Here is a 24,101-nt window from a genome sequence, read left to right on the forward strand (position 1 = left end):
GGAAGAGAAGCTGGAAAGAAAATCGCATGTTCTAGAAACCCAAAGATTCCTCCAAACTGTCTAAAGAGTTGAACTCCTTTTCTGCAATAGAATAGTTTATATTTATTCCTATTCTATGCATTCATACACTATCCAGTACCCTAAACACACCCCCCAACCACATTGAGGACCAACTTGTAAGAAAAAGAAGAGACTACTTATGAAGTCCCTGGCAGTGCAAACAGTTAAGGCACTTGGCTGCTAACCAAAACACTGGAGGTTCGAGTCCACCCTGAGGCTCCTTGGGAGAAAGGCCTGGCAATCTACTTCCAAAAAATCAGCCATTGAAAACCCAATGGAGCACAGTTCTACTCTGACACACGTGGGGTTGCCATGAGTCAGAATCGACTTGACAGCAACTCGTTTATTCTTACAGCATGAGTATTTCAGGATCTACTCCACCTCCTCCTCCCCACCCTCTGTTAGATAGGTGATGAGTATCAAACGCCCTATTTCCACAGGATGCTGATAAGGAAAAGTGTTTCCATCCCAAGGCCATCCAGCCCCTGACCCTCAGAAGGACCCCTACTGTGTGCAGAAGGCCCTCCCGAGCACCCCACCCAAACACCTCAGGTGCTCCTGGCTTGGGACCCTGATATCCGGAAAGCCTGGGCTTCTCCATGTTCTTGGGGATCAGAAACCTATTTCTACACTGTTTGTAATTTCTGAAATTCTTTTCTTTTTTTAACCTTAGCATTTAGACAAGTTCCTTTTGAAAATGTCAGCCTGTGTTAGAGTAAGGGAAAGGAAGTTGTGCCTATGATAGAGCCCCTCTGAAAGGGAAGCAAGCACACCTGTGGGCTGGGGGGAGGGATGGCCAGGTAGAGGCAGCAAGGTCAAGATAAGGAAGCCCAAGGCGGGGGTTAGCTACTGCAGGCTCTCCTTCCAAAGCTCTTCTCTGCTCAAACCTGGCAGGTGTGCTGTCTGTGTTCCTCAAGTGTCGGGTCATGCCCCATCCTCAGGGCGTCCCTCAGCCCAGTATCCCTGAGCAATGCTTGGAACTATAGACTCGCCCAGGACCCCCACTCTGCTCCTGAAGCCCCCTGATTCTCATCCATCCCCGAGAGTTGCAGCTTTCTAAGGTGACCGCAGGCTAAATATGAATGCCTGATCCACGACAATATTTTAGGAGAGTTGGCGTTTCCATATGGGGAGGAGGTGGGTGGGTAACCATTTCCACTGCAGCCCTAGCCCTCCAGGTAATATCTGTGTCTTTTAATAACGGTCTTCTGAAAACAACACCTCCCAGAGGAGTGATGGGTTGTCACAAGGTCATAGGAAACGCCCAGGACAGCTCTGTAAATCAAAGGAATGACACCCTGCCTTGGCTGTTAGACCTCAAGCCAGCTGGTCTCTGAGGCCCCTTGCCCCTTGAACACTCATCGGTTCTCCCGCTCACTGGCTATGTGCTCTGGACAAGCACCTTGACCTCTCTGGGGCTCAACTTTCTCCCTTTCTGAATGCAGTATTCTAAAACCCCTACTAGGTGTTTGATTCTATGGTAGAAAGTTTAGCCCCCAGGACAGAGCAATGAGGGAAGTACTCAGCTCAACCCAAGTAAATAACAAAAAAAAAAACACCCACCTGAAATTGGACCAACCCTGACCATACATGGCTGTGGGGGCTCCACTGCCACCAGGTCGTTCCTCTGCCTTCCTTCCCCGCACTTCCTTCCAGCAAGGACCAGGGCCTCTACATAGAACCGGCTCCAGACATCACTCTGTTCTTGGCTATGTTGTTAGCTGCCATAAGTCATGGCAACCCTACATACATCAGAATCAAACACTGCCTGATCTGTTGTGATCCACAAAGTCTTCACTGGCTTATTTTCAGAAGTACCTTACCAGGTCTTTCTTCCTAGTCTGTCTTAGTCTGGAAGCCCCACCGAAACTTATTCAGCATCAGAGCAACACACAGGCCTCCACTGACAGACGGGTGATGGCTGCGCTTGGGGCGCATTGGCCAGGAATTGCCCCTTCTGTGTGGAAGGGGAGAATTCCACCACTGAACCACCACTGCCCCCCAGACAGGACCCTGAACAGTCTAAACTTCATCATGTCCTGGGCTGGGGAAGACAGGCAGGAAGGGCCTGGTGAGTTCACTCAATGAATTCAACCCAAAGGCTTGTGTGTGTCTTTGCCAAGTTGGCCCCAGTTGATGAGAAAAGGCTCCCCAGAGTGAGCGGGAGGGGAAGGAGAGCCTTTCCACCCCGAGCAATGATACAAATCAGACTTTCCACACCACTCTGCACAAACTAACTCCCTGACCTTATGGGCCCCAAGCCCCCACCTCATCCCATCCCTACATTCACACAACAGAAGAGAGAGGCCTGTTTATCACTCTGGGTGGGACCAAAGCCTGTGGGGAATTAAAAAAAAAAAAAAAAAACACCAGCCAGCTTGGGTTGCTATTGTTTGGTTTAAACAAACCGCTGGTTGGGCGGACTTGGAAAGGAATGAGGGGAAGCTAGGGAGCACAGAGCAGGGTAGGCAGGGCCAGGCTTCCCTGGGTCGGCCCCGGATCTCTCAGTCTTCGCTAGGGCGGCCAGAGGAGCTATTTTAGGAGAGTGACTGCTAGGCCTCAGGTCCTTACCTCCTCTGCCAGAAGAGATGGGCATCCAGGGGCAGGGGTGCTGAGAAGACAGGAAGTAGTATCAACCTGTGCCCCTTCCACCTCCGTTCTCCAACACCTTATCATATCTTGGTGTCCCTGTATCTCAGCCCCTGACCTCACCTGGGCCTGATGCCAGCCCTGGATAATGCAAGGGAGAGTCAGGGGACTATGCTGAGAAAGAAGCAGGCCAGGGCTAGAGTGTGCACTACTCTGCTCATGTTCCTGAGGAAGAAAGACAGGGGTTTGAGAGGATGGAAAGGGACCTCACCCGGGTGGGGGTGAAGAAACAAAGTGTGAAGGGGCTCTTCATGGAGGGGTCCATCCCCCTACAGTCTCCCACCCCTTCTCCCAACCACAGGTAACCTAAACCAGTTGCTGTTGAGTCAATTCTGGTTCATGGCAACCCTATGTGTGTCAGAGTAGAACTGTGCTCCGCTGGGTTTTCAGTGGCTGATTTTGCAAAAGCAGATCACTAGGCCATTCTTCCAAGGTGTCTCTGCGTGGGCTTGAACCTCCAACCTTTTGGTTAGCAGACTTGCACAGTAACCATTTGCACCATCCAGGGACTCCACAGGTAATCTAGATGGCTAGGGTTGAGCCTAGGGAAGAGGATGTTTGGCAGAGGAAACCCAAAGTGAGAATGGTAGGGGACAACAATTAGTAGCCTAAAATGGAGATCAGGAAGTGTTCTGGGAGGAGGGAACAGACCTTTAGTTTTGTAAAAAGTAAACCACAAGCCAAAGGCTGGGTCACCCAGCTGACCCAGAGATTCTCCACAGAGAACTGAGGTAGAATCTCACCTTCCCGCACCCACTTTCTCACAACCATTCAAACCAGGGCCTGTCACCGTTCTCAACCCTCCTCCCACCTTGAGCCCTGGCAGTCAACCCTCCTGCAAGGGGAAGGGCCAGGGGCTGGGCTAGGAAGAACTGGGTGGAAAGGTGGCCAGGGCACAGTGAAGTGTTGGCAGAATCAATTAAAAGCACCTTAATCATCATCATTAAGGCTATAAAATCCCACACTAAGGGGCCACAGGTCTCCCTGGCCTGGCCCGGGGCCCCGAGCTGTGGCACAGACCCAGGGGCCCGGCTCCAGTTCCTTTCATCTGGCATCTCCTGGTCCTGCACAAACAATAATTAGCACCCGCCCCCAGGATCACCTCATTATCCCACAGACACTGAGTGGAGGGGAGAAGGGAGGGAAAGGGAGAGAAGGAGGGAAACTGAGGCTGTGCCAGCGGCCGAAGAATCTGTCTCTAGGGGCTGTGGGCTGAGTCAACTCAAGGCTGGGAAAGAAGCTGCCTAGAGAATCCATGGGGCCTCCTCCCACCTGTCCTTTCCCTTCTGGTTGCTCAGATAGCCATTGGCCTAAGAGACTGAAGGCTCCAAGGAATGTGGAATTCCCTCTCCTGAGAGGATGGGCTGGCTGAGCAGCCTTTGAGAATTGTCAGCTCCTCCCTTCCATCTGACCAGACCCCCCAGATTGTGGGTTGTGTCCTGTGCCTGGTCTCAGGGTGCAGAAGTATTGCCTCAGGATTCTCCAGAGCTCAGGCAGTCTATTCCCCACCTGGAAGCCATCCTCAGGATATCTGTGTCTGTCCTCTCTCGCCAGACGCCCCCTGAGACACCATAGCAAAATCCCACAGTCCTGTTCTAGCAAGGTCTCCCAGAATTAGCCATACATCTTCCTCCTTGTCCATCCTACTTCTTCAAAGAGAGAAACAGCTCATCAGAAACCAGCTGCATTAAGTATCGTGTAAACCATGCCTTCTGCTACCCAGGAGTAACTCGTGTCCATGCCTGTCTCTTCTTTCAGGGCACTGATATGAAGAATGGGAGGATCCAGGGCCAGGAGCTGACACGTGAGTGAGACCCTCCAGCACCCCTCTCCCCATAGGTATTGGGGTGAGGTGTGCCCCCAGCCAGAGAAAGGTGATAATCACAAGAATCAGAATAATATTACTTAATAATGATACATTGCCTTTATTGGGTAATGTTATTAAGTAACATTAACGTGCAAAGCATCAATCCAAAGATTTACTTGTGTAATCTAATACTCACAATGAACTTTGAAGGTACTTGCAATCAATATCTCCACTGTAAAGAGAAATGAAATGGAGGCAGAGACTGACCTGCCCCGTGTCACACAGCTAGCGAGGGATGGAGCCAGCATTAAAATGCAGGGGACCTAACTGGAGCCATGCTCATAACCACAGTGCAATGTGGCCACTTGCCTGGCCGGGATTGGCGAGCATCACTTCTTTTCCTCTGCCCGCCTCTCTCTCCTCACCTGCCTCCAGCCTCCCAGTGAGGTTGCATAGATCTCCCTCTTCTCAGCTGCCCTCCTCTTCTTGCCCCATTCTCACCATCGGTTGCCTTCCCCTGGCTCTCTCAGTTCCCCGCCCCGAGAGTATGCCCTCAACTGAACTCGAAGGGAACGCTCCGGTGGTGAGCTGGCCTTCTGGTGCAGGAATGAGCAAAAAACTCAGCCTCATGGGATTTGGCAATAAAAAGGCCTGGATTCAAATTCCAGCTCCACCTCTTACCATCTGCCTGACTTAACCTCTCAGAGCCTCAGTTTCCTCATCCATAAAATAGAGATAATACCCACCTTTATCAAGCTGTGGTGAGAATTAATGAGATGTCAGAGGTGAAAGAATTTAGCTCAGTGACTGGCCCAGAGTTGTTGCTCTTCCATTTCTCTTCACCCCTTTCATCCCTACTTTTGGAGTGGGAATTCTTCACAAAAGCCCTGGTGATGGGGGGTTAAGTCTCCACCTCCCCTGAAGACAGATTTTCAGTTGTACAGTACCAGTGAGTTCTAACTTCAGACTTAGCCACACAATCTGTAGACAGCGTGAGATATGCCCACCCTCAAGCGCATCTGCCAACCCATACCCTCATCTACCTTGATGAAAGCTGGCCTGGTCACATCTGCCTTCCACACACTCACGCACACCAAGAGACGCTCTGGTACCCACCTATGCTCCGAAGTCGTTCTCATCATTGGCAATATTTGTGAAACAACTCTGATTTACCTGCATTTTCACACACTGACAGAGACCCTCAAAAAGCAGCCTCAGAGCTCTTCCAATCCATGACCTGCCCGAGTGTAAACACAAGCCACACAAATTCCCACAGCCCCCAGCACACCCTGTACTGTTCTTACTCTGAGCACGCACCCACATCTGATCTGCACTGCAAAAACTCTGGGGAGGAGGAATAGTCAGGAATTCCCCCTGGCTGTTGGCATGCTAAGACTCTAGTGGCTGGAAGGGCACAATAAGGAACTCTTTCAATAGCTCCAAAACTCAAGTTGCTCTTTTGATGAGTGACTGAGAGAGAAGAAGGAGATGGTCATCATAAAGTACCACGCTCCCTCCCACCAGCATCCTCATTGCAAGCACTCAGTCCCCACGCACCCCTAGGAAGTTTCTTGGCTCCAGCCTGACTCCCTTCCTTGATGCAGAGAGGGCAACGTGAGTGGCAAGTGGCACAGCATTCTTGGAAAGAGTCCCATCTTTCCAAACAAGTCCAGAACCAGCAAAACCCTGAGGCCATGCATAGATGTCGGGGAGGGATGAGGGATGTCCCCGCCCTACTTTTCCCCCTAAAAAAGGCCTGCCTCCTGGCGGGAGAGCAAAGGGGAGGGAGATTAGCCTTCTCCTCCGGAAGAGCCTGAGTGGGCTCCCTGTTGCCCTGAGCACCCAGATCCTACAGCTTCCATGATCAAACCTTTGAACCCAGTCCCACCCACCCCATAACCACTTCCAGATCCTCTGGGTCCAGCCAAAAAAATTGCTTCTTTGGGGATTGAGTTCATAAGGAAATGCTGAAAAAATAAATAGAAATACCCTGCCAAAGCACTCACATAGACACACAGGGGAAGATGGGTTTCTCTTGACGCAGGAAATCCATCGAGACGGACTAAAGCCAAATGAGGATAGTACCAACACCCACTCACCCAGGAAGGTTTAAGAGCCCCACCAGCCTCAAAGACCTTCAAGCCAGCCCAGAACACTTCCTCTTGGACCATCTGCACCCCCCCCCAGAAAAATAACATAAGTACTCTTAAATGAAGATACTAAAGATGTGATCCTGCCAAATATAAATCCTAATTGTTTGCAATGGGTGAGCCCACATCGGGGGCTCCAGGAGGGTCAGCAGGGACCATGAAAATATATAGAATCAGCATCTTCCCCCTGCCCTGAGCAGCAAGGAGGACTTGCAAGTAAGGAGCAATGTCCGGGGTAGTACAGGTTGTAAAGCCCACCACTCTCCTTTTTCCACCCACAGCCTACCAGCCTCCCACCCCACCAGCACAGACTGGCTTCCACCGCTACCAGTTCTTTGTCTATCTTCAGGAGGGAAAGATCATCTCTCTCCTTCCCGAAGAAAATGACTCCCGAGGTAAGACCTTCCCATCCCTCAAGCTGAAGCTGAGGTGAATTCTGAGGGTGGAACTAGATGCTTAATGCTTTCATGGACAGTTGGAACCTAACCCTCCTCCCCATGAGCCTCAGAGGCTAGGGTCAAAGGGTGGTGTTTCTTGGAACTGAACTGGAATGGTTATCCTAGAGAAGATGTTGTTATCAGATGTGGTCCCACTATAGAAGTAAGTCCCATAGACCAAGATGGTGACTTTAGCTGGGTGGGTTGGTATACATATAAGGCAGGGTCCCAAAGGGTGCAATTGGAGCCAGGGAGAGCAGCATCTCCCCGACAGCCATGGATGGCAAGTGCAGGCAACTGCCCCACATGACCTCTGCAGATAATTGTACCCTATAATCAAGAATGATCTGGGCAACAGGGCCCTGGAATGCCACCCTGCCAGTCTGTCTTCATTGATGGCTAATCACTCTGTCTGCCAGTGCCATCTCCTAGTATCATTCCCTCCTCAGTGGCTGGGCAGACTTCCCCAGCCACACCTCCTCCATTAGCGTCTCTGAACAGCCCTCCTCAGAGTCTGGAGAAGGCCCACTCCACTAGAGCTTCCTACTGGCTAACTCGGCTGTCTCAGCCTCAGTCCTGCCACCCTCAGAGAGGAGCTTTGGACACCTGGCCACTAACTGCAATGCTGCAGGTGACTCACCTGACCCTGTGTGAGACAGAACCCTCTCTGAGCCTCAGATTTCTCTTTAGGAAAATGGGAAATCAAGTCACCCCTGTGTACTCTCTCACCTCCCCAATTTGAGGGTGCAAAGAACACGTTCCCTAGGTTGGCAGAAGGCTGAGTGGGTGGATGGGTGTCATCTGCCATTTCCTCTCACCCAGTGACCCTGACCAACCTCTACCCACTGGGAAGGCAGTGATGGTATTGTTACAACCCTTGAGGCCTGAGGCCCCAGATGAGAGGAGTGTACAGTCCAAAAAGGCACCTGTTGAGTGATGGAGCCCTTCAGCCTATCTGCTGAGCAGGGGCCCCAAATCACAGAGGGTTCTGGGTCATCTGCAAGTGGAGCTGGAGCAACCTTTCTGCTGGTGAACCCTAGCCGGGTGCCCTCAGCACATGGTACCTCTCCAATCTGTAAATCTGAAAGAGCTTTGCCAAAGACACACTTTTAAGTTTGATTACGAAGGGAGAAGGAAGAAAAATATGACTGCCAAGGCCAAGGTAAATTTCTCCAGCTCCCTGGGTACCATTCTCACATAGAACATCATGAAGCATTTTGACCAGCTCAAGCACTGTGATTTCTGAGGACTGACAGCTAGAACTTCAGCCTACAAGCTTCTGCCATGTGTGGGATTCTCATAAAATGAGACAGACTCAATTAAATGCCCCCGTTAGACTTCAAGTCACAATGCCAATGCCCTGGGAGGGATCATGCTCAGACAGGGTGACCTTAAAAAGCCACTCGCAGGATCAAGTCATTTCTGAGGGAAGATGGAGGAGAAAAGAGAAAGCATAAGGTGACAAAGAGGGGCAGTGAAAGGGGCAAAGACAAGGGAGTCTGTGTACACCAAAGATTCCTCCCAACTCTGTCATGGGCAGGGATCCTGAGGTTTGAACACTACACTGTACGGTGGTCCCCAGCCTGAAGAAAGAAGTGGCCTGTGTGCCCAGCACAGTCCTGACCTGCAGTCCTATAATGTTGGAGGCCAGACAAGGAACCTGGGATTGTATCAGGCCTTAAAACCATTATTAGTCCCTTTGGATTTCTGCCACAGCCACGATTTGTTGTGGCGCCTCTGGCCTCACCTTCCATCCACGTGAAAACTTAGAAATTGGAATTGCATCTGGGCAGAGTCCCTTTGGCTTCTGTGCTATTTTGTGTGCTTCCTCATAGAGGTGGGGAAGTTATTCTCCCAGAGGAAGGCTCTGGCCAGGGTACCAATCCCACCATGTAATGCCTTTTATGTGCCCAGCACTGTGCTAGAGCCTTTGGAGAGGACACAATTGGATGCCCCAGGAAGTTTTCCCTGCCCTCGAGGAGCTTACAATTTTGGAAACAATTAAATAACAATATAGAGCAGTTCATAATTAAGGGCTTAACTGTGTGATTCTGACTGTAAGTACAACTGGCAATCATGTGGACTTAGGGATAAACTACTTCCTATCATAGGACTCTCTCCAGGATAACACATCCCCTTCAGCAAGGGAAGGTACAAGGATATTTTACTGCCGAGTGAGGAAACCTTGACTTCTCATCTCTAGCTAGTGATTTGACTTTTGAGCAAATCAATTAGCCTCTCTGGACCTCAGTTTCTTCATCTAGAAGATGGTGGGTTGGATCTAGATGATCTATAGATCCATACATCCCTAAACCTACAATGAAGAGATGGGACATGAGCTGGGCCCTGGAGAAGGAGGAGATTTGAATCCTTGAGTGAAGGAGAGAGGGAGTTCTGGGTTGGGGGAATTGCAATGCAAAGATAAAGAAGCAAGAAGGAGCACCCCTGGTGAGGGGGTGGTGATGAGAAGAAAGGGGAAAAAAAGACGAAGGTTGTGGAGGTTGTTGAAAACCAGGCCAAGGTATGGTTTTGATGAGTAGACAATGGGGAGACATGTGAGATTGTCAACCAGAGACGTAACCAACAAAAGTTACTTTTTAAAGATGACTAACCTAGAATGCTGGGCACAACTGACCAGAGATAGAAGAGACAGAGGACAGGAGGCCACCAAAGGCATCAAAACATGGGGCAGTGAGGGTCTGGTCTGGCCTGGATGAATCCCAAGTGGCTGCGGAAGTGGTAGACCCTTGCATAATGCCAGAACTCCAAAGGCCCAATGTTCTCTAAAGTACCTGGACAGTGTTTGGTAATCATGGAGCCCCAGATTGGGAGAACTCTCAGGTGCCCAGGACATGGGGTCCTGCCAGTAAACACAGGCCCCAGGACTTGCCTTGATCTAGTTTTTTCATGGCAAGGTATTGGGGGGTAGGGATGCATTAGGGTATATATAGTATAACCAGCCACTTGCAGCCCCTGGGTGAATAGGCAGAAGCAGCTTCTAAGGATAGAGGCAAAAGGTAAGCATACAGGACCAAGGTAGAAGGGCATCTGTGGAGGACAGTTAGCTTGACCCACTCATATTCAGATCACTTCCCTCTCAAGGCCTAAGCTTCCTGATGTGTAAATGAGAGGCTTAGAATGAGACTGGAGCTTCAGATTATTCTAGTTTAACCTTCCATGGCCGTGTAATGGGGTGGGAGCATGGAGTGGCGCTGTTCAGACCAAAGGGATGAAACTCTCTCCAGGATTCCTCTCTGTACTGTGACTCCAGGGTAGCATACACTTGGTTAGTCAATGAGGGAGAAGAAGACTTTACTGCAATACGAGGAAATCTTGATGTCCAAACTCTAGTTGTGTGACACTGGACAAGCCACCCAACCTCTCTGGGCCTCAATTTCTGTATCATCAAGATAAGTGGCTAAACTAGTTGGTCTACAATCTAATGACCCTAAACAGAGTTCCTTCCAGCTTACGGAGCTCTCCTCACCTCCAAGTTCTACCAGACAAATGCAGGAGCAGCTGATAAGGTTTGACTCCACCAGGCCAACCACAGACATTTCTCATTGGAGGCATTCGATCAGAGAAGGGCTACCAAGACCACAGCAAGGACCCTGGGAGGGGGTGGTGGGTAGTGAGAGCCACTTCACTTCTAGTTTAGAAATCTCTGCCTTCCGCCCCACTCCTCCTGCCTAGACACAGCTCCTTCCTCTCAGTGGCCATTTTCCTCACATGCTTGTCAGGATTCATTCAGGCCTGCCACATTTATTCAGAATGCTGGGTACCCACTACATGTGGGGCTCCATTCCAGGCACTATTGGTACAGAAGTGAGGTCAATGGACAGTGTCCCTGCTCTCGCAGAGTTTCATCACAAAGTAGCTCTGTGGATAATTGGAGCTCATAGAGAGAGTCAGGGAAGAGAACAAGAGAGATGTTCGAACAGCTCATGCATGTCCCGAGTGGGCGAATGGCAGGGGCAAAGTCTGAAGTTGAAAGAGACTAAGACCTGCCCTATGGCAAGGGCTTGCCCAGTTTCACTTGTCCCAAAAGCCACACTTTGCCTGCCATCGTGGATTTGGAGCTGTTGTTACCTCAGGGCTGTAATACACCGGACTTCTACTCTCTGCCTCCAAGTTAACACCTCTCTCACAGCTCTGATCCCTACTCTTTCACCCTCCACGCCCAAAGCCCATCAGATTCATGATGGTGTCTCCAGGCATTTTCCTTACAACAGCCTTGGATTGGCCTCTAGACTTCTAGATTCTAAAGGAATCAACTTAAGGCCATTGAGGGGGACATTTCTGAAGATGGCCCACCCACAGTGTTCATTCACACCTCATACCACATACCCTTCATCCCTCACACTGCCAGAATGCCCATGACATACTCTTTCACTCATGTCACCCTGCCCACCACTCTCACTGAACACCTGATATGCCCCTACCTGCCAAGTTGTGCACACCACTTCTGCCTCCCTCACACCTGGATGCCTTCCCCACCTTTAGATCACCAGTCCCCTTTTATCATCTCCATGAAAAAAAAAAAAAAAATTTTTTTTTTGGGAGGCTGTTCAAAATAACCCCACAGGCTGGGTTCTCTCAGTCGAACCTGTCCCTGCCCTCTCCAGCAGTGTCTATATCTTTTTCCACACTCACATGGCCTTTTGTTGTACTTTGTTAGTCACCTGTTTTTATGTCTTTAGTGTTACTAAATCATTTTGCACTTGCTTTGGTCCTACTTCCACCATGGGACTACAAATTCCTTGAGGGAAGAGCTTATCTCGGCCTTGTTTCCTTCTTGCCACCCATCAGTGTGCTCTGCAGGCTGTGGACTTTCAGTCAATGAGCGTGTCTGTGTATGAGACACACCGACGGTGCCACATTCAGATCACACAAGGATCTGTACCTTCTCACACTCCCACAAACACACACCGTTGACTTCCTTCAACACCTGAAAAGGCAGCCAGGTCTGTGAACACAAATGAAAATTTCCATATCCACATCCTCCCTGTCCCCAGCCAGGCAGACAGGGCTGCTAACACCCTCTCCCCAGCCTTCCCTGCCCTTCCCAACTTGATCTCAGCTGAACTGAGCCCAGCTGTGTGAGGTGGACAGGAGGGACAGGGTGGCCATTATCCACTCTTGGCAAATGAGGAACCTGGAGCCCAAGGGTCCGCAGCTAAAAACAAATTAACTTTCTTCTAACTTTGGGAGCTGGGCTTTTTGTACCTGTCGCTGACTCGCCAACATTCCCTCTCCCCGACCCAGACCACCAGACATCTGGGCTTTCTGGTAGAAGTAGGGGTGGGGGTATGGCAAGCTCACCCTGCGGCCCCTGGGGCTCCTGCGTCAGGAGCCGCAGGAGCCGCAGCAGCCGCAGCAGCAGCAACAGCAGCAGCAGCCGCCCAGAGGCAGCCCCACCCACAATAACCCCTCTTCTGGCCAGGGCTGTGGCTCAGCACAAGTGGAGACTAGCGCTCCTTGGAAGCTGTGGTCTGCGCCATGCCACACCTCAGCCACCTCGCCCAAAGGTGTCACGAGCCGGCCTCACGCTCCTCTCGTGAGTGAGCCGGGGAAATCCCCTCTCTGCCCGGCAAGATGATGAGCCACAGCTTGCTCCAGAAGCTCTCTCAAAGGCCGCGAGCCCCAGGCGGCCCACAACGCCAGGCAGCTAACGGGCAGCCTCTGGGGCCTTCAGAGAGAACAGCGTTGCTAAGTGGAGTGGGAGGGGCACGAAGGGGGTAAGGGGGTCCTTGGAACGTCCGGCCAGACAGCCATGATTCACTCCCCAGCGCCTAGGCGCCTGAATTCAGCAGGGCCTGGGTGGAGCCATCTGTCCTACAGGGGTCAGAGAGGAGAGGCAGGCAGGGACTTGACACACAGTGGAGTTTAAATCTTGATTGTGGCATCTGAAGGCCTGCAGGGCACGGCACCGTGGGTGACTGAGGCAGGGGCATTGTGGGGAAATGCTTTAAAGCACAGGCCAAAGGCATGAAGGCTGCTGCACTCCAAGTAGTGTCAACAGTAGGAGGCACTGAGTTGAAGGGAGAGGCTAAGAGGAATTAGGGGAAATACAGCAGGCCTGGTGGCAGTGAGGAAAGAGCACATGATATAGGGAAACAAGGAAAGAGGCCTGAGAAGGAACAGGGCAGTGGTTTGCCCATACGTTGCAGCCTGGCCATGCCTAAAGACCAGCTCCAACACTCAGACTGCCCCTAATCCCACACCCCCAGCACACAGAGACAGACAGACAGACACAAACAGCCCACTGCACAACAGCCTCCCCTTACCTGCCCCCCATGACCTCCCATGGTGGTTCACATGGCCAGGCCCCAGAATCCCCCAGGGCCCAGCCCTTGAGTCACTCACTGTGTGGGCTTCTGAAAAGCAGCTCTCTGCCTTAGAAGGGCCCTACCCACCTGGCAGAGCGGGTAGGACTGGGGGCCTGGCAATGCCCCAGTTGGGGCCATCTTGGGCAACTCTCAGACAGGCACCCTGGCTGGGAACTGCCAGAAACCTCTGCAGGCCCCAGGCAGACCTCATCAAGATGCATGTCTCAGTCAAGTCAAACATCAGCCATCTAAAACAGTATTGAACAGATCATGGGAAAACTACAGATAATCCCCAAATTTCACCCAAAACCCCAACGGGCCATCGCTATTACCAAATATTGGAATGTTTAACTGGGAGCTAATTGACAGCTTAAGAGTTTCGCCTCCTCAGGGTACGGGAATAAGTCCTGGGTGTTCCACTGACTGGATAGTTAGGGTTTGAACTTCCACCCCCCAGTTCTCCTGGGTTCTCTGCTCCAGAGGAGATGGGGTGACACCCCACCCCACCTCAGAACTCCACCCAGCACGCCCACCCTCTCACTCCCGCCAAAGCCAAAGTGGTCCCCTCTACCCCAAGCATCTCAAGCCAGCAGGATCAGCCACTCAGCAAATATTCTCCAGGAGTAATTGAATGTGATGGAACGAGGGCTTTTCAGCTCCTGAGTGGAAGTCTCTGGATGTCACTTAATGGCACAAAAAATAAAAGGCTCAGGCCTCCCGCCTACCACCACCAGGACATCATTAATCTCAGCAAAAAGGCATCAGCGCTTCTATCACTGCAGCCAGCCCCGCGCCGAGCAGACAAATTACAGACCTGCACCAGGCTCTTGGTGGGGCAGTTATTAGGCTGGAGTCGAATTTTTGTGTTTTCTTCAGGGCCACCATCCCCTGACAAGAAGCAGAGGTGCTCCTGCCTAGGGGGAGAGTAGAGCAAGGCCAGGGAAGAGGGTGGCTGCGTTGGTTAGGCACAGTCACCTGCCTAGCGGCACAGGGCGGCTCAGAGCAAGGTGCTCCAGGTCCCAGCAGAGAATGCCTCAGGCAGAAGGCTGAAGCAGCTCAGAGGAGGCCAACCACAAGGACTAGAGCTCAGGCAGAAACCGCTCCCTTGTTCTCCAGCCCACCTGAATGGAGGCTGGCAGGAGAAAGGAGATGGGCAGGCAACCCCACCCCCACTTCCCAGGCTGAGAGGGAAACACTTCAGGGCCAAATGACAGGTCAGGTAGAAAATATCCTTTGACTAGAGCAGGGACATGCTTAGGGGGCCACTGTCCTGTGCTCTCTGGGAAGGCCTAAGGGTAGGGCTGCTGGAAGGATGGAACCTGTCTACTGGGGGCCTGGGCTGCAAAGTTATGCTGCTGGCCAAGGCCACTCTTGGAAGCACTTGTTTAGTATTAGTCCAGTGTTAACTGTCTTATAAAGAGAAGGCAGTGGTGGTTCAGTGGTAGAATTCTTGCCTTCCATGCAGGAGACCGGGGTTCAATTCCTGGCCAATACGCCTCATGTGCAGCTACCACCCATTGGTCACCGGAGGCTTGTGTGTCGCCATAATGCTGAATAGGTTTCAGCAGAGCTTTCAGACGGAGATGGACTAGGAAGAAAGGCCTAGCAATCTACTTCTAAAAATCAACCAGTGAAAACCCTGTGGATCACAGCAGTTCGATCCCATTGGGCATGGGGTTGCCTACTCTACAGCAGCTAACAATTGTCTTATGTTAGAAACTGGTAGAGGGCAGGGATTGGGCTGGGTGAAACAGCTCCCTACCAAGCCTGGCAGAGTCCCAGGAAGGCAACTGTCAGCACTGAGGAAGCCCTCTAACCCCGGGCCAGCTCAGAACTCCCCACTTCTAGCAGAGGGGCTATCCACCCCATCCTCCTACAAAGGGAGTGGGGGCAAGATGGGGTGTGGAATCACTCAGTCTCTGGGATAACTGTTTTCATCCCGTAACAGGCCCAAGGAGCTGTCCAGTTGCACGTGATAAAGCTTTACTCAACAGGGGTAAATCAGCCACACAGATCTGGGAAGCTGGGGATGGAGTCAGCGTCAAGACCTGTACCAGGGCCATTCCCAAACACCCCACACCTTGCAACCCTTGGAACTCAAGCTCAGAGGATGAGTCTCTGTGGGGCTGGGGCTGGGGGCTGGAGCTGGGGCCCCTCTCCCAGCTATTGAAAACTGGGTTCATTCATTCCCACCCCTCCTCATGTCTAGTATATCATCATGCATGCAAAAGTGGTTCAAAACCCGCTGAGGGATTTATGATAAGGTCACCTACCTCTCCTGCCCGGGCCCACACCTGGAACATCTCCCACCCTGCACAGCAGCAGCTCTCTCATCACGGATATATTCCCTATCAGCAATGAACAACAAATGAGAGAATGCCTCTAGGCCCAGCCACTGCAGATGGTTATGCAAGATGGGACCAGCGCCCCCTAGGGTTGTGCAGGGACCAACCTGCACATCCTATGTGGCAGCCCTGCCCTGAGAAGGAGCAGACTGTTCCAGCCACTGGGTGCTCAGGAGTCGGGCATCAGACACCTTCCTCCCACTTTCTCCCCCCAGACTGAGGCCTCAGACCACAGAGGCCTCTGAAGTACACTCGCCACCCCTGCCTGCCCTTGTCCCCGGAAGCACCCACCTCGGGTGGGTCCAGGGCACAAGTCAAGTGGCCCCAAGCTCTGACAGCAGCACCGCCCTCTTCCTGCGCAGGAGGAACCTCACTCAACCCAGGGCACAGAGCAGTGCCATACAGGATGAAGCTTTCCTTCACGCCGTGACCACAGAAGCCACAGCCTCCCAGCTCCCCAGCTCTCCCCACACACACCCCTGAGGGCCTGACTCACCCCTCTTCCTTCTAAACCCTGTTCAGGGTCAGTTCCTCTTGCCCTTTGTGGCAGGAAACGGGGAAGGGGGGTGTAAGGAGTCGCAGCCAAATTGGGGAGAGGAGGTGGCAGGAGGCGAGTGGCCAGGCTGCACTCTGCTCGGCTTGCTTGAGGGAAGACAAGACTTGGGTTTGAGGAGCTGCCCAGGAAACCCGAGAACCACAGGGTTGTCAGAAATGTGACAGGAAAGGAGCTGTGAGGTCCCCAGGGCACTATAATCATTCAAGAGATATCTTCTAAGCTTGGGGAGGACAAACTGTGCTTCAAGAGGGGAGGGAAGTCTCCCTAAGGGTGGAGGGGATTTCTCTCCACCAGCTTGCTGCTGATCTCGTGATGAGTTTCAATTCCCTCCTCGCCACCCGGGTTCCTTCCTGTCCTACTTGGTGGGGAAGGCCCTCTGGCCCCCCCGTGCCTGCCACACACCAGCTCACCATGAACCCTTTCTCCTCTGGCATACGCACACACACTCACATATAAACACTTGCCCAGGGACAGGATAACATCATTTTTTTCCAGCCAGCCAAGGCTCCCTGATGGATGCAAAGGTCACAGCCAGGCACAGTACCTTTGAAGCGGCACCCAGACCACACAAGACCTCCCTCCTTTCCCTCATAGTGGAAGACCCCCCTCCTTTCCCTCATAGTGGAAGACCCCACTGTGGTCAGTACATCTCTCCAGCCCAGCAGCAACCCATCCAACAGGCAAGGCTCTCCCTTACTGCCTCAGCCACTCTTCCCTGCAGAGAATTCTTGAAACCTCTTGCTTTCCAGCCCAAACAGGCCTAATCTGAACATGCAGTCACCTAGCCAGATGTGACTGGAAAGAAAAACCAAAGCCAAACCCCTTGCCACACAGTTCATTCCAACTCATGGTGACCCCATATGTGTCAGAGCAGAACTGTGCCTCATAGGGTTTTCAATGGCTGATTTTTGAAAGCAGATCACCAAGACTTTCTTCTGAGACATTCTTGAGTGGACTCACACCTCCAACCTTTTGGTTAGCAGCAAGAGTGTTAACTGTTTGTACCACCCAGGAACAACGTGATTTGAGGGAAAGTAAAAAGGCCCTTTCTCCCATCCTTGCCCCTAAAGAAGCTTCCTAACCAATATCAGAAAAGTTGCCCTACCTTCTGCCTCTGTTGTTCCATCTGTGCACTGGGGAAGATTACAATAAAAAAAAAAAAAATTGCCATCAAGTCAATTCCGACTCGTGGGGACTCCATGTGTGTCAGAGTAGAACTGTAATCCATACAGTTTTCAATGGCTGATTTTTCAGAAGTAGATTGCCAGGCCTCTCTTCAAGATGCCTCTGGGCAGACTTGAACCTCCAACCTTTCTGTTAGCAGCTGAGTGTGTTAACTGTTTGTATACCCCAGGGACACTGGAGATAACAATAGTTCTTCCTTACAGGAGTATTGTGAGCATGAATAAATATGATAGAGCTCCTAGCACAGTGCCTGGCACTTAACAGGAAGCCTCTAAGGTGTGTCATTACCATTGCAATTATTGGTATTTTGTTTCTTTGGATTAAAAAATTGTCCTTTCCTTGAGAACATCTTTGAAATACAAATCGCCACTGGGAGGGAGGAAAGGTTGAGTAACTAACACTTCAGTGGACTTGCTTTCTTCGTTGTTACAAAGGGCACTGGGTGCAGACAGAGAACAACATGTGGGTAAATGGGTGATAGCAAGTATCAGGTGAGGCTCCAAGAGGATTTTTAGGCCACGAGCCAGCCCCTTGCCCTATTCTCTGTGGGTATCAGAAATTCCTAATCCCATCACCCCATGGCATGGCAGCCCCCGCCTAGCTCTGCACTGGGCAGTGTCTTCCCCAAGCATAGTCCATTCAGGGAGGGTTGCCAGATTTAGCCAAAGAGGGGAGAAAAAAATACAGAACACCTAGTTAAATCTGAATTTCAGATAAATACGAATAATTTTTTCTAGTATAAATATGCCCCATGCAATACTTGGGATAGACTGAAAAAAAAAAAAATCTGTTGCTGTGGAGTCAATTCCAACTCATAGCAACCCTATGGAACAGAGTAGAACTGCCCCATAGAGTTTCCAAGGCTGTCATCTTTACGGAAGCAAACTACCATATCTTTCTCCCATTGAGTAGCTGGTGGGTTTGAACTGCCAACCTTCCAGTTAGCGGCCAAGCACTTTAACCACTGTGCCATCAGGGCTCAGTGGGATATACTAACACTAAAAAACTATTTGTCATTTATCTGAAATTCAAATTTGACTGAGTATCCTGTATTTTATCTGGCAACCATACACTTAGGATGCCTGAGGCCCAGGATTTGGGAAACAAGAGCGTGGGAATATGCCTCTGACCACTTCCCTCAGCCTCTCCCCAGTGCCGTAAGCTGTGGCCTCCTTGCCCTGCCACTAGGCCTGTTCACACTTGCCCCAGAAGATGCACCTACCCCTATACTCCTGTGTTTTCTACCCTTGAGAAGGGACCCCGCTGACTTCAGCATTGACTGGGCTTCTCCAGGTCCCAGCCTGGGGACAGCTCTCTCACACTCTGCTCAACCTCCTGGATCTAGGTGTCTAGGTGGAGAGAGAAGCACCCTGGCTGTCCTCCCTGCCCCTTGACCTCTACCACAGCCAGGGAAGGAACACTGTTGCACTGAGTGTCCTGGGAGCAGCAGAGGAGATGGTTGGGTTGTGGGGAGAAGACTGAAAGAGTGGCCCAGGCACTTCTGCTAATCTCAGACCCAGCAGCTGGGGTGACCAGATGTGAAAGGAAGGGAAGCATTAAGGCCTCAGTCATGGGGTCATGCAGGAAGAGAGGGGTGGGTGGAGGAAGTGGGCAGCCCACCTGATTGGGCATTTCCTTTCTGCATATGAATGAGAAGGCAGAGTTATGATAAATAAAAGGCACTTGAAGGAGACCCAAAGGCAGTCTCTTACTCTATCTGAGTTTTTAGTCTAGCCAGACATATTCAAAGTGACCTCTTGTCCCATTGTCCTCGGGGGAGCAGGCAACCCAGAAATTCATGCTACTTCCCAGCTCTGCTAATATCCAGGGGCTGTCTTGCCAGCTAGGAACCAGAAGGCACCCCCGGCACTATGCCCCTTCAGCTCAATGGCCAAGGTCATCCTCTGCTGTCTCCACTCAGGCCGCTCCCAGCTCTGAAGTCCATGATTCTCTCTCACTGCCTTCCTGTGGTCTGTTTGTCCTTCCAGGCGCTTGGAATATGGAGAGATTTCTGAACCGCTTTCACTTCAATGAACCGGAAGCATCCACCCAGTTCTTGACCCAAAACTACGAGGACTCGCCAGCCCAGTCTCCTGGAGGAGGTGGGAATGCGCCTAAGGGCAAAGCAGAGATAACTGCATCCCAGGCCTTAGGTTCCCTCTTCCAGGTGTGTGCCTACCTCCAATGGGCTGGCCTCTGAATAAGGAACCACTTATCTTTCAGATTAAAGGAAAACAAAATATCATCCAAGGTTGTCTCATTTGGTGTTTTGTTTCCTTACATGTCTTCAAAAACCAACAAGAGAAAATCAAGCAATGCCTGGCACTGGGGCTTGGAGCTCTATAGTAAATGCAAGTGGGGGGGATGGGGCTGGGGATAGATTGTAGGCAGGAAGAGGGTAGGGACCTTTAGCTCTGAACTGTCACTGAGTCACTGTGTGCCCTTGAGCAAAATCACTTATTCTCTCTAACGTTCCGCTTCCTCGGCTGTGAAACTGAGGTGGGAAGAAGAGGCAGAGTACAGCTGGTGTATCGCCATGGTCCTTTCCAGCTCTGACATTCAACAACATTCATTTAACAAGTATTGTTGCTACCTATCATGTGCCTGACCTTCTGCTAGCTGCTGGGGAGATATCAGATAAACAGGGCAGACAAGATATGGTACTTGCCTCACAGAGCTTACACTCTAGCTGGGGAGAGAAACAGGCATCAGACTAACGCAAGCAAATTATAACAAACTGTGATAAGTGCTATGAGTGTGTAAAAGGGGGCTGATTTTTGATGGAGGGGGAGGGCTGAAGGCTCAGGCAAGGCCTCTCAGAGGAAATGGTGTTTAAATTCAGGACGGAAAGGCTGGGTAGGGTTAACTAAGTGTCTTAGTTATCTCGTGCTGCTATATCAGAAATACTACAAGTGGACGGCTTTACCCAACAGAAATTTATTTTCTCACAGTTTAGGAGGCTAGAAATCTAAATTCAGGGTGCTGGCCCTAGGTGAAGGTTTTCTCTCTCTGTGGGCTCTGGAAGAAGGTCCCTGTCCCTTCCAAGCATCTGCTCCTGGAACATCTTCATGTGGCTTGGCATCTCTCTTCCCCCATCTCTGCTTGTTTCACTTGATTTTTTTAATCTCTTTTATATTTTAAAAAAGATTGACTCAAGATACACCCTACCCTAATCCTGCCTCATTAACATAACAAAGATAACCGATTCCCAAATGGGATTATAACCACAGGCACTAGGTTAGGATTGACAACACATATTTTGGGAGGACAAAATTCGATCCATAATGCTAAGTGAGTGACAGCAGGGCTGAAGAGCATTCCAGAGAGAGGAAACAGCACCTGCAAAGGTCCTGTGGCTGAAAGGGACATGCATGACATGTTCCCTTAAGTCAAAGGCCAGGAGATTGAAGGGAAGAATTCAAGGAGGAGACTGGCTGAAGAGGTGGCAAAAGACCACAACATGCCAGGCTTTGCAGCGATCTTCAAGTTTTAGAGTGGCGGGTGCAGCGGGGAGAAGAATGGCGTAATCCGATTTATGCTTTTGAGAACGCTACGAATAATCCCCAGGCTATTCCTTTTCTCCCAGGAAAGGAATTTTGGCATCTAACTCCCCTGGACCTCCTCTGGAGGTCACTTGGCTCTCCGACCCCAACCTCTGGGAGAGACCTCTCTGTTATGGTCTCACAGCCTGAATCATGCATGGCTCCCCAAGCCACCCCCAACCCCTACTCTTCCCAGCTCCAGTCCTCTCAGTGCCTCCTCCCAATTTCCCCCTCAGCTCAGCTTCCCTCCAAGAGTTAATAACCCCCCTCTCCTTGGCTAGGGTGACTCATGTGCACACAGGGCTTTGAGATCCCCAGATGAAAGGGGCAGGCTGCAGCTGGGCACGGGGTTATTACCTTCTTAGCACCATGGTATGTTCAATTGCCTCATATGCACGCAGAAGTGGAACAATGAATAAGGAAAACTGAAAAAGAATTGATGCCTTTGAATTATGGTGTTGGCTGTAAATATTGAATATACCATGGACTGCCAGAAGAATGAACAAGTCTGTCTTGGAAGAAATACAGCCAGAGTGCTCCTTGGAGTGAGGATAGTGAGACGTCAGCTCACGTACTTTGGACACGTTGTTAGGAGAGACCAGGCCCTGGAGAGGTACATCCTGCTTGGTAAAGCAGAGGGTCATCAAAAAAGGGAGACTCTCAACTAGATGGATTGATACAGCGGCTGCAACAATGGGCTCAAACACAGCAACAATTATGAGGATGGCACAGGAGCAGGCAGTGCTTCGTTTTGTTGTACGTAGGGTTGCTATGAGTCAGAACCGACTCGAGGGCACCTAACAACAACGCCATGCTCCACATTCGCTGAGAGGCAGAGGAGCTCTGATCCAGGCTTAGCCCTCTTGTAGCTAGTTGGAAAATTTTAGCCTTGGGGAGCTGAATAACGCAATAGAGTGGGAGACTGAGTTTGTGAATGGGCTCCCCACTCCCACTAATAAACTCGTTCTCTGCCCAGGTGATGGACACCAAATCCTTGTTTTCTAGAACAGCATTTGATACCACCCCAAAGCAAAAGGAATCCTAGGCCACAGGAACTCCTGAAGCTCCTCCCTCCCTTCTACCCCACCAGGCAAAACATGCGAGAAAAGCTAAAATAAGAAGGGAAAAGGAAGAGTCCATTTGCAATGTCATAGAAGGCAGCCTCCAAAGGGACTTTCTGGGTATGTGTGAACCTCACACTCCCTGGGGCCTTCTCCCCAGCCCCCACCTCCACCAGACAGGAGTGTAATTGGCAGCTCCGGTTGGTGCCCAGGGCCGGGATAAATAGAAGGTCAGCTTCCTCAAGCAGCCCCAAATGGAGACATATCCTCCCCTCTTCTGCTTTTAATTCCTTGTGGCTAGCATGTTTATTTTGGGTGAGGAAAAAAAAATCGGATGTTTATCCTTCGAGGAAATTATCGGCTTGCTTTCATTCCTTTTTTTTTTGCCCCCCACCTTTCTAGTCCTCTGGTGTTTTGGGCTTTTAGTTCAGTTGCAGGAGAGATCCCCACCCTCCTGCCCCCAAAATGTGAAGATAAAACAAAGCTGACCCAGGCTATAGGCCAAAGCCGTTCCTTCCACAGGTCGATCCCTGGAAGCCACAGAGAACGAGGTCCCAGTGGCAGAGAGGGGAATCCTGGAAGCCAGGGAGACATTGGGGGAAACCCACTCTGGACTCAATTTTCTGCTGCAAAACTCCTTGAGCCTTTCACCCCTTTCTTTTCACTGGCTTCTCTAGGGAGAAACAAGAGGACAATGCGAGTTGCTTTGAGATCTGTAACGAAACAGCTAAGGAAAATATAAGGGAGTGTTAATGACCCCTTTACAGGGAGAGAGAGAACAGACGTGATTATTACCATCATCATTAGCAGATACCATTTACTGAGCACTTTCTACATACCAGGCACTGTGCTGAGTGCTTTGCACGCATGATCTCCTTTACTGCATTCCTATACTGCTTCACAGCTCACAGGGGTTTCCTACATATTACCTCATGCATTTGTCACAACAACATAATAATGTCAGTGCCATTATTCTCATTACATAGATGAGACTCTGATAAGCTAAATAACCTACTCCCTGTTTCCCAACTAGTAATGGTGGAATCTGGAGTTAACTCAAGTCTTCTCACTCCTAGTATTAGAGGTAAGCAGCACTCTAATTTTACTCTCTGGCCTACATAAAACGAATACCAGGCCTTCTATTTACTCGGGAGCTGGACTGAGCCAAAATAGGGAGAGCTAGAAGTTCCAGAAGAACCTAAAGGAGGCTCCCCCAAGCGTCTGCCCTTCCTCCAACTTCGGCCATCTGGACCAAGTGTGATTTGTGGGGCTTTGGGATATTCATGGGGCAAGGAACCAGTTCAGTCCAGAACCATTACCACCACCGCCATCACCACCCCCACCCCTGCCCAAGGCCCAGACCATGGAACCACCCCTCTCCTCCCAGAAACACACCTGTGTGATAAGTGCCCTTAGGTAGGGAAGCAAGGTGGGAAAGGAAGGAAAGCCATGTAGGAAAACTCCCTGATGTTGATGAGGGGGATGATGATAAGGACAGTGATGACTGTGAAGAGGAGGAATCCAGCTTAGGGCTGAGCAGCCATGGGATGGGAAGAAAACCTGGTATATGCATTAAGTGGTGCAGTTTTAAAAGCACAGGTTTTCTTACTAAAAAAAAAAAAAAAAAACACTAGCAGACCTAAATTCACATCTAATTTCCACTACTTAATAACGCTGTGATCTCAGGCAAATTTCTTAACTACTCTGGGCCTGTGTCTCAACTGTAAAAAGCAGACAATGAAAAAAAAAAATGGAAATAAATGGCTTCCTTAAAAGATTTATTGCCATGATTAAACGAGGTAGCATGGAGGATTGCCCTAGCACAACGCCTGGCATGTATGTCTCCTCTCCTTCCCAATCCCACCTTACCTGTTCTCCCCAGCTCCACTAAGCAAGCCACCAGATGTAAGGCTTAGGGTAATGGTAAAGAGCCATCTTTTCCAGGTGAGAATCCCTCCCAAGAGACCCATCATAGCCTCT

At 50.6% G+C, this 24,101-nt stretch overlaps 1 protein-coding gene across 2 annotated transcripts in view; it reads left to right on the plus strand.

Annotated features, from left to right (window-relative positions):
- Positions 1–23,793, plus strand: part of PEBP4 (phosphatidylethanolamine binding protein 4) — a 276,596-nt gene extending 252,803 nt beyond the window's left edge. For both annotated transcript variants that reach the window (XM_064272694.1, XM_064272695.1), the window contains 3 exons: positions 4,468–4,513; positions 6,948–7,061; positions 19,507–23,793. In XM_064272694.1, the coding sequence (XP_064128764.1) occupies positions 4,468–4,513; positions 6,948–7,061; positions 19,507–19,718 (372 nt within the window). In that variant the 3' untranslated portion in view covers positions 19,719–23,793. The remainder of the gene's footprint in view (positions 1–4,467; positions 4,514–6,947; positions 7,062–19,506) is intronic.
- Positions 23,794–24,101: the final 308 nt, after the last annotated feature.

This window comes from Loxodonta africana, chromosome 19 (genome assembly GCF_030014295.1).
Source record: "Loxodonta africana isolate mLoxAfr1 chromosome 19, mLoxAfr1.hap2, whole genome shotgun sequence".
NCBI classification, from domain to species: Eukaryota; Metazoa; Chordata; class Mammalia; order Proboscidea; family Elephantidae; genus Loxodonta; species Loxodonta africana.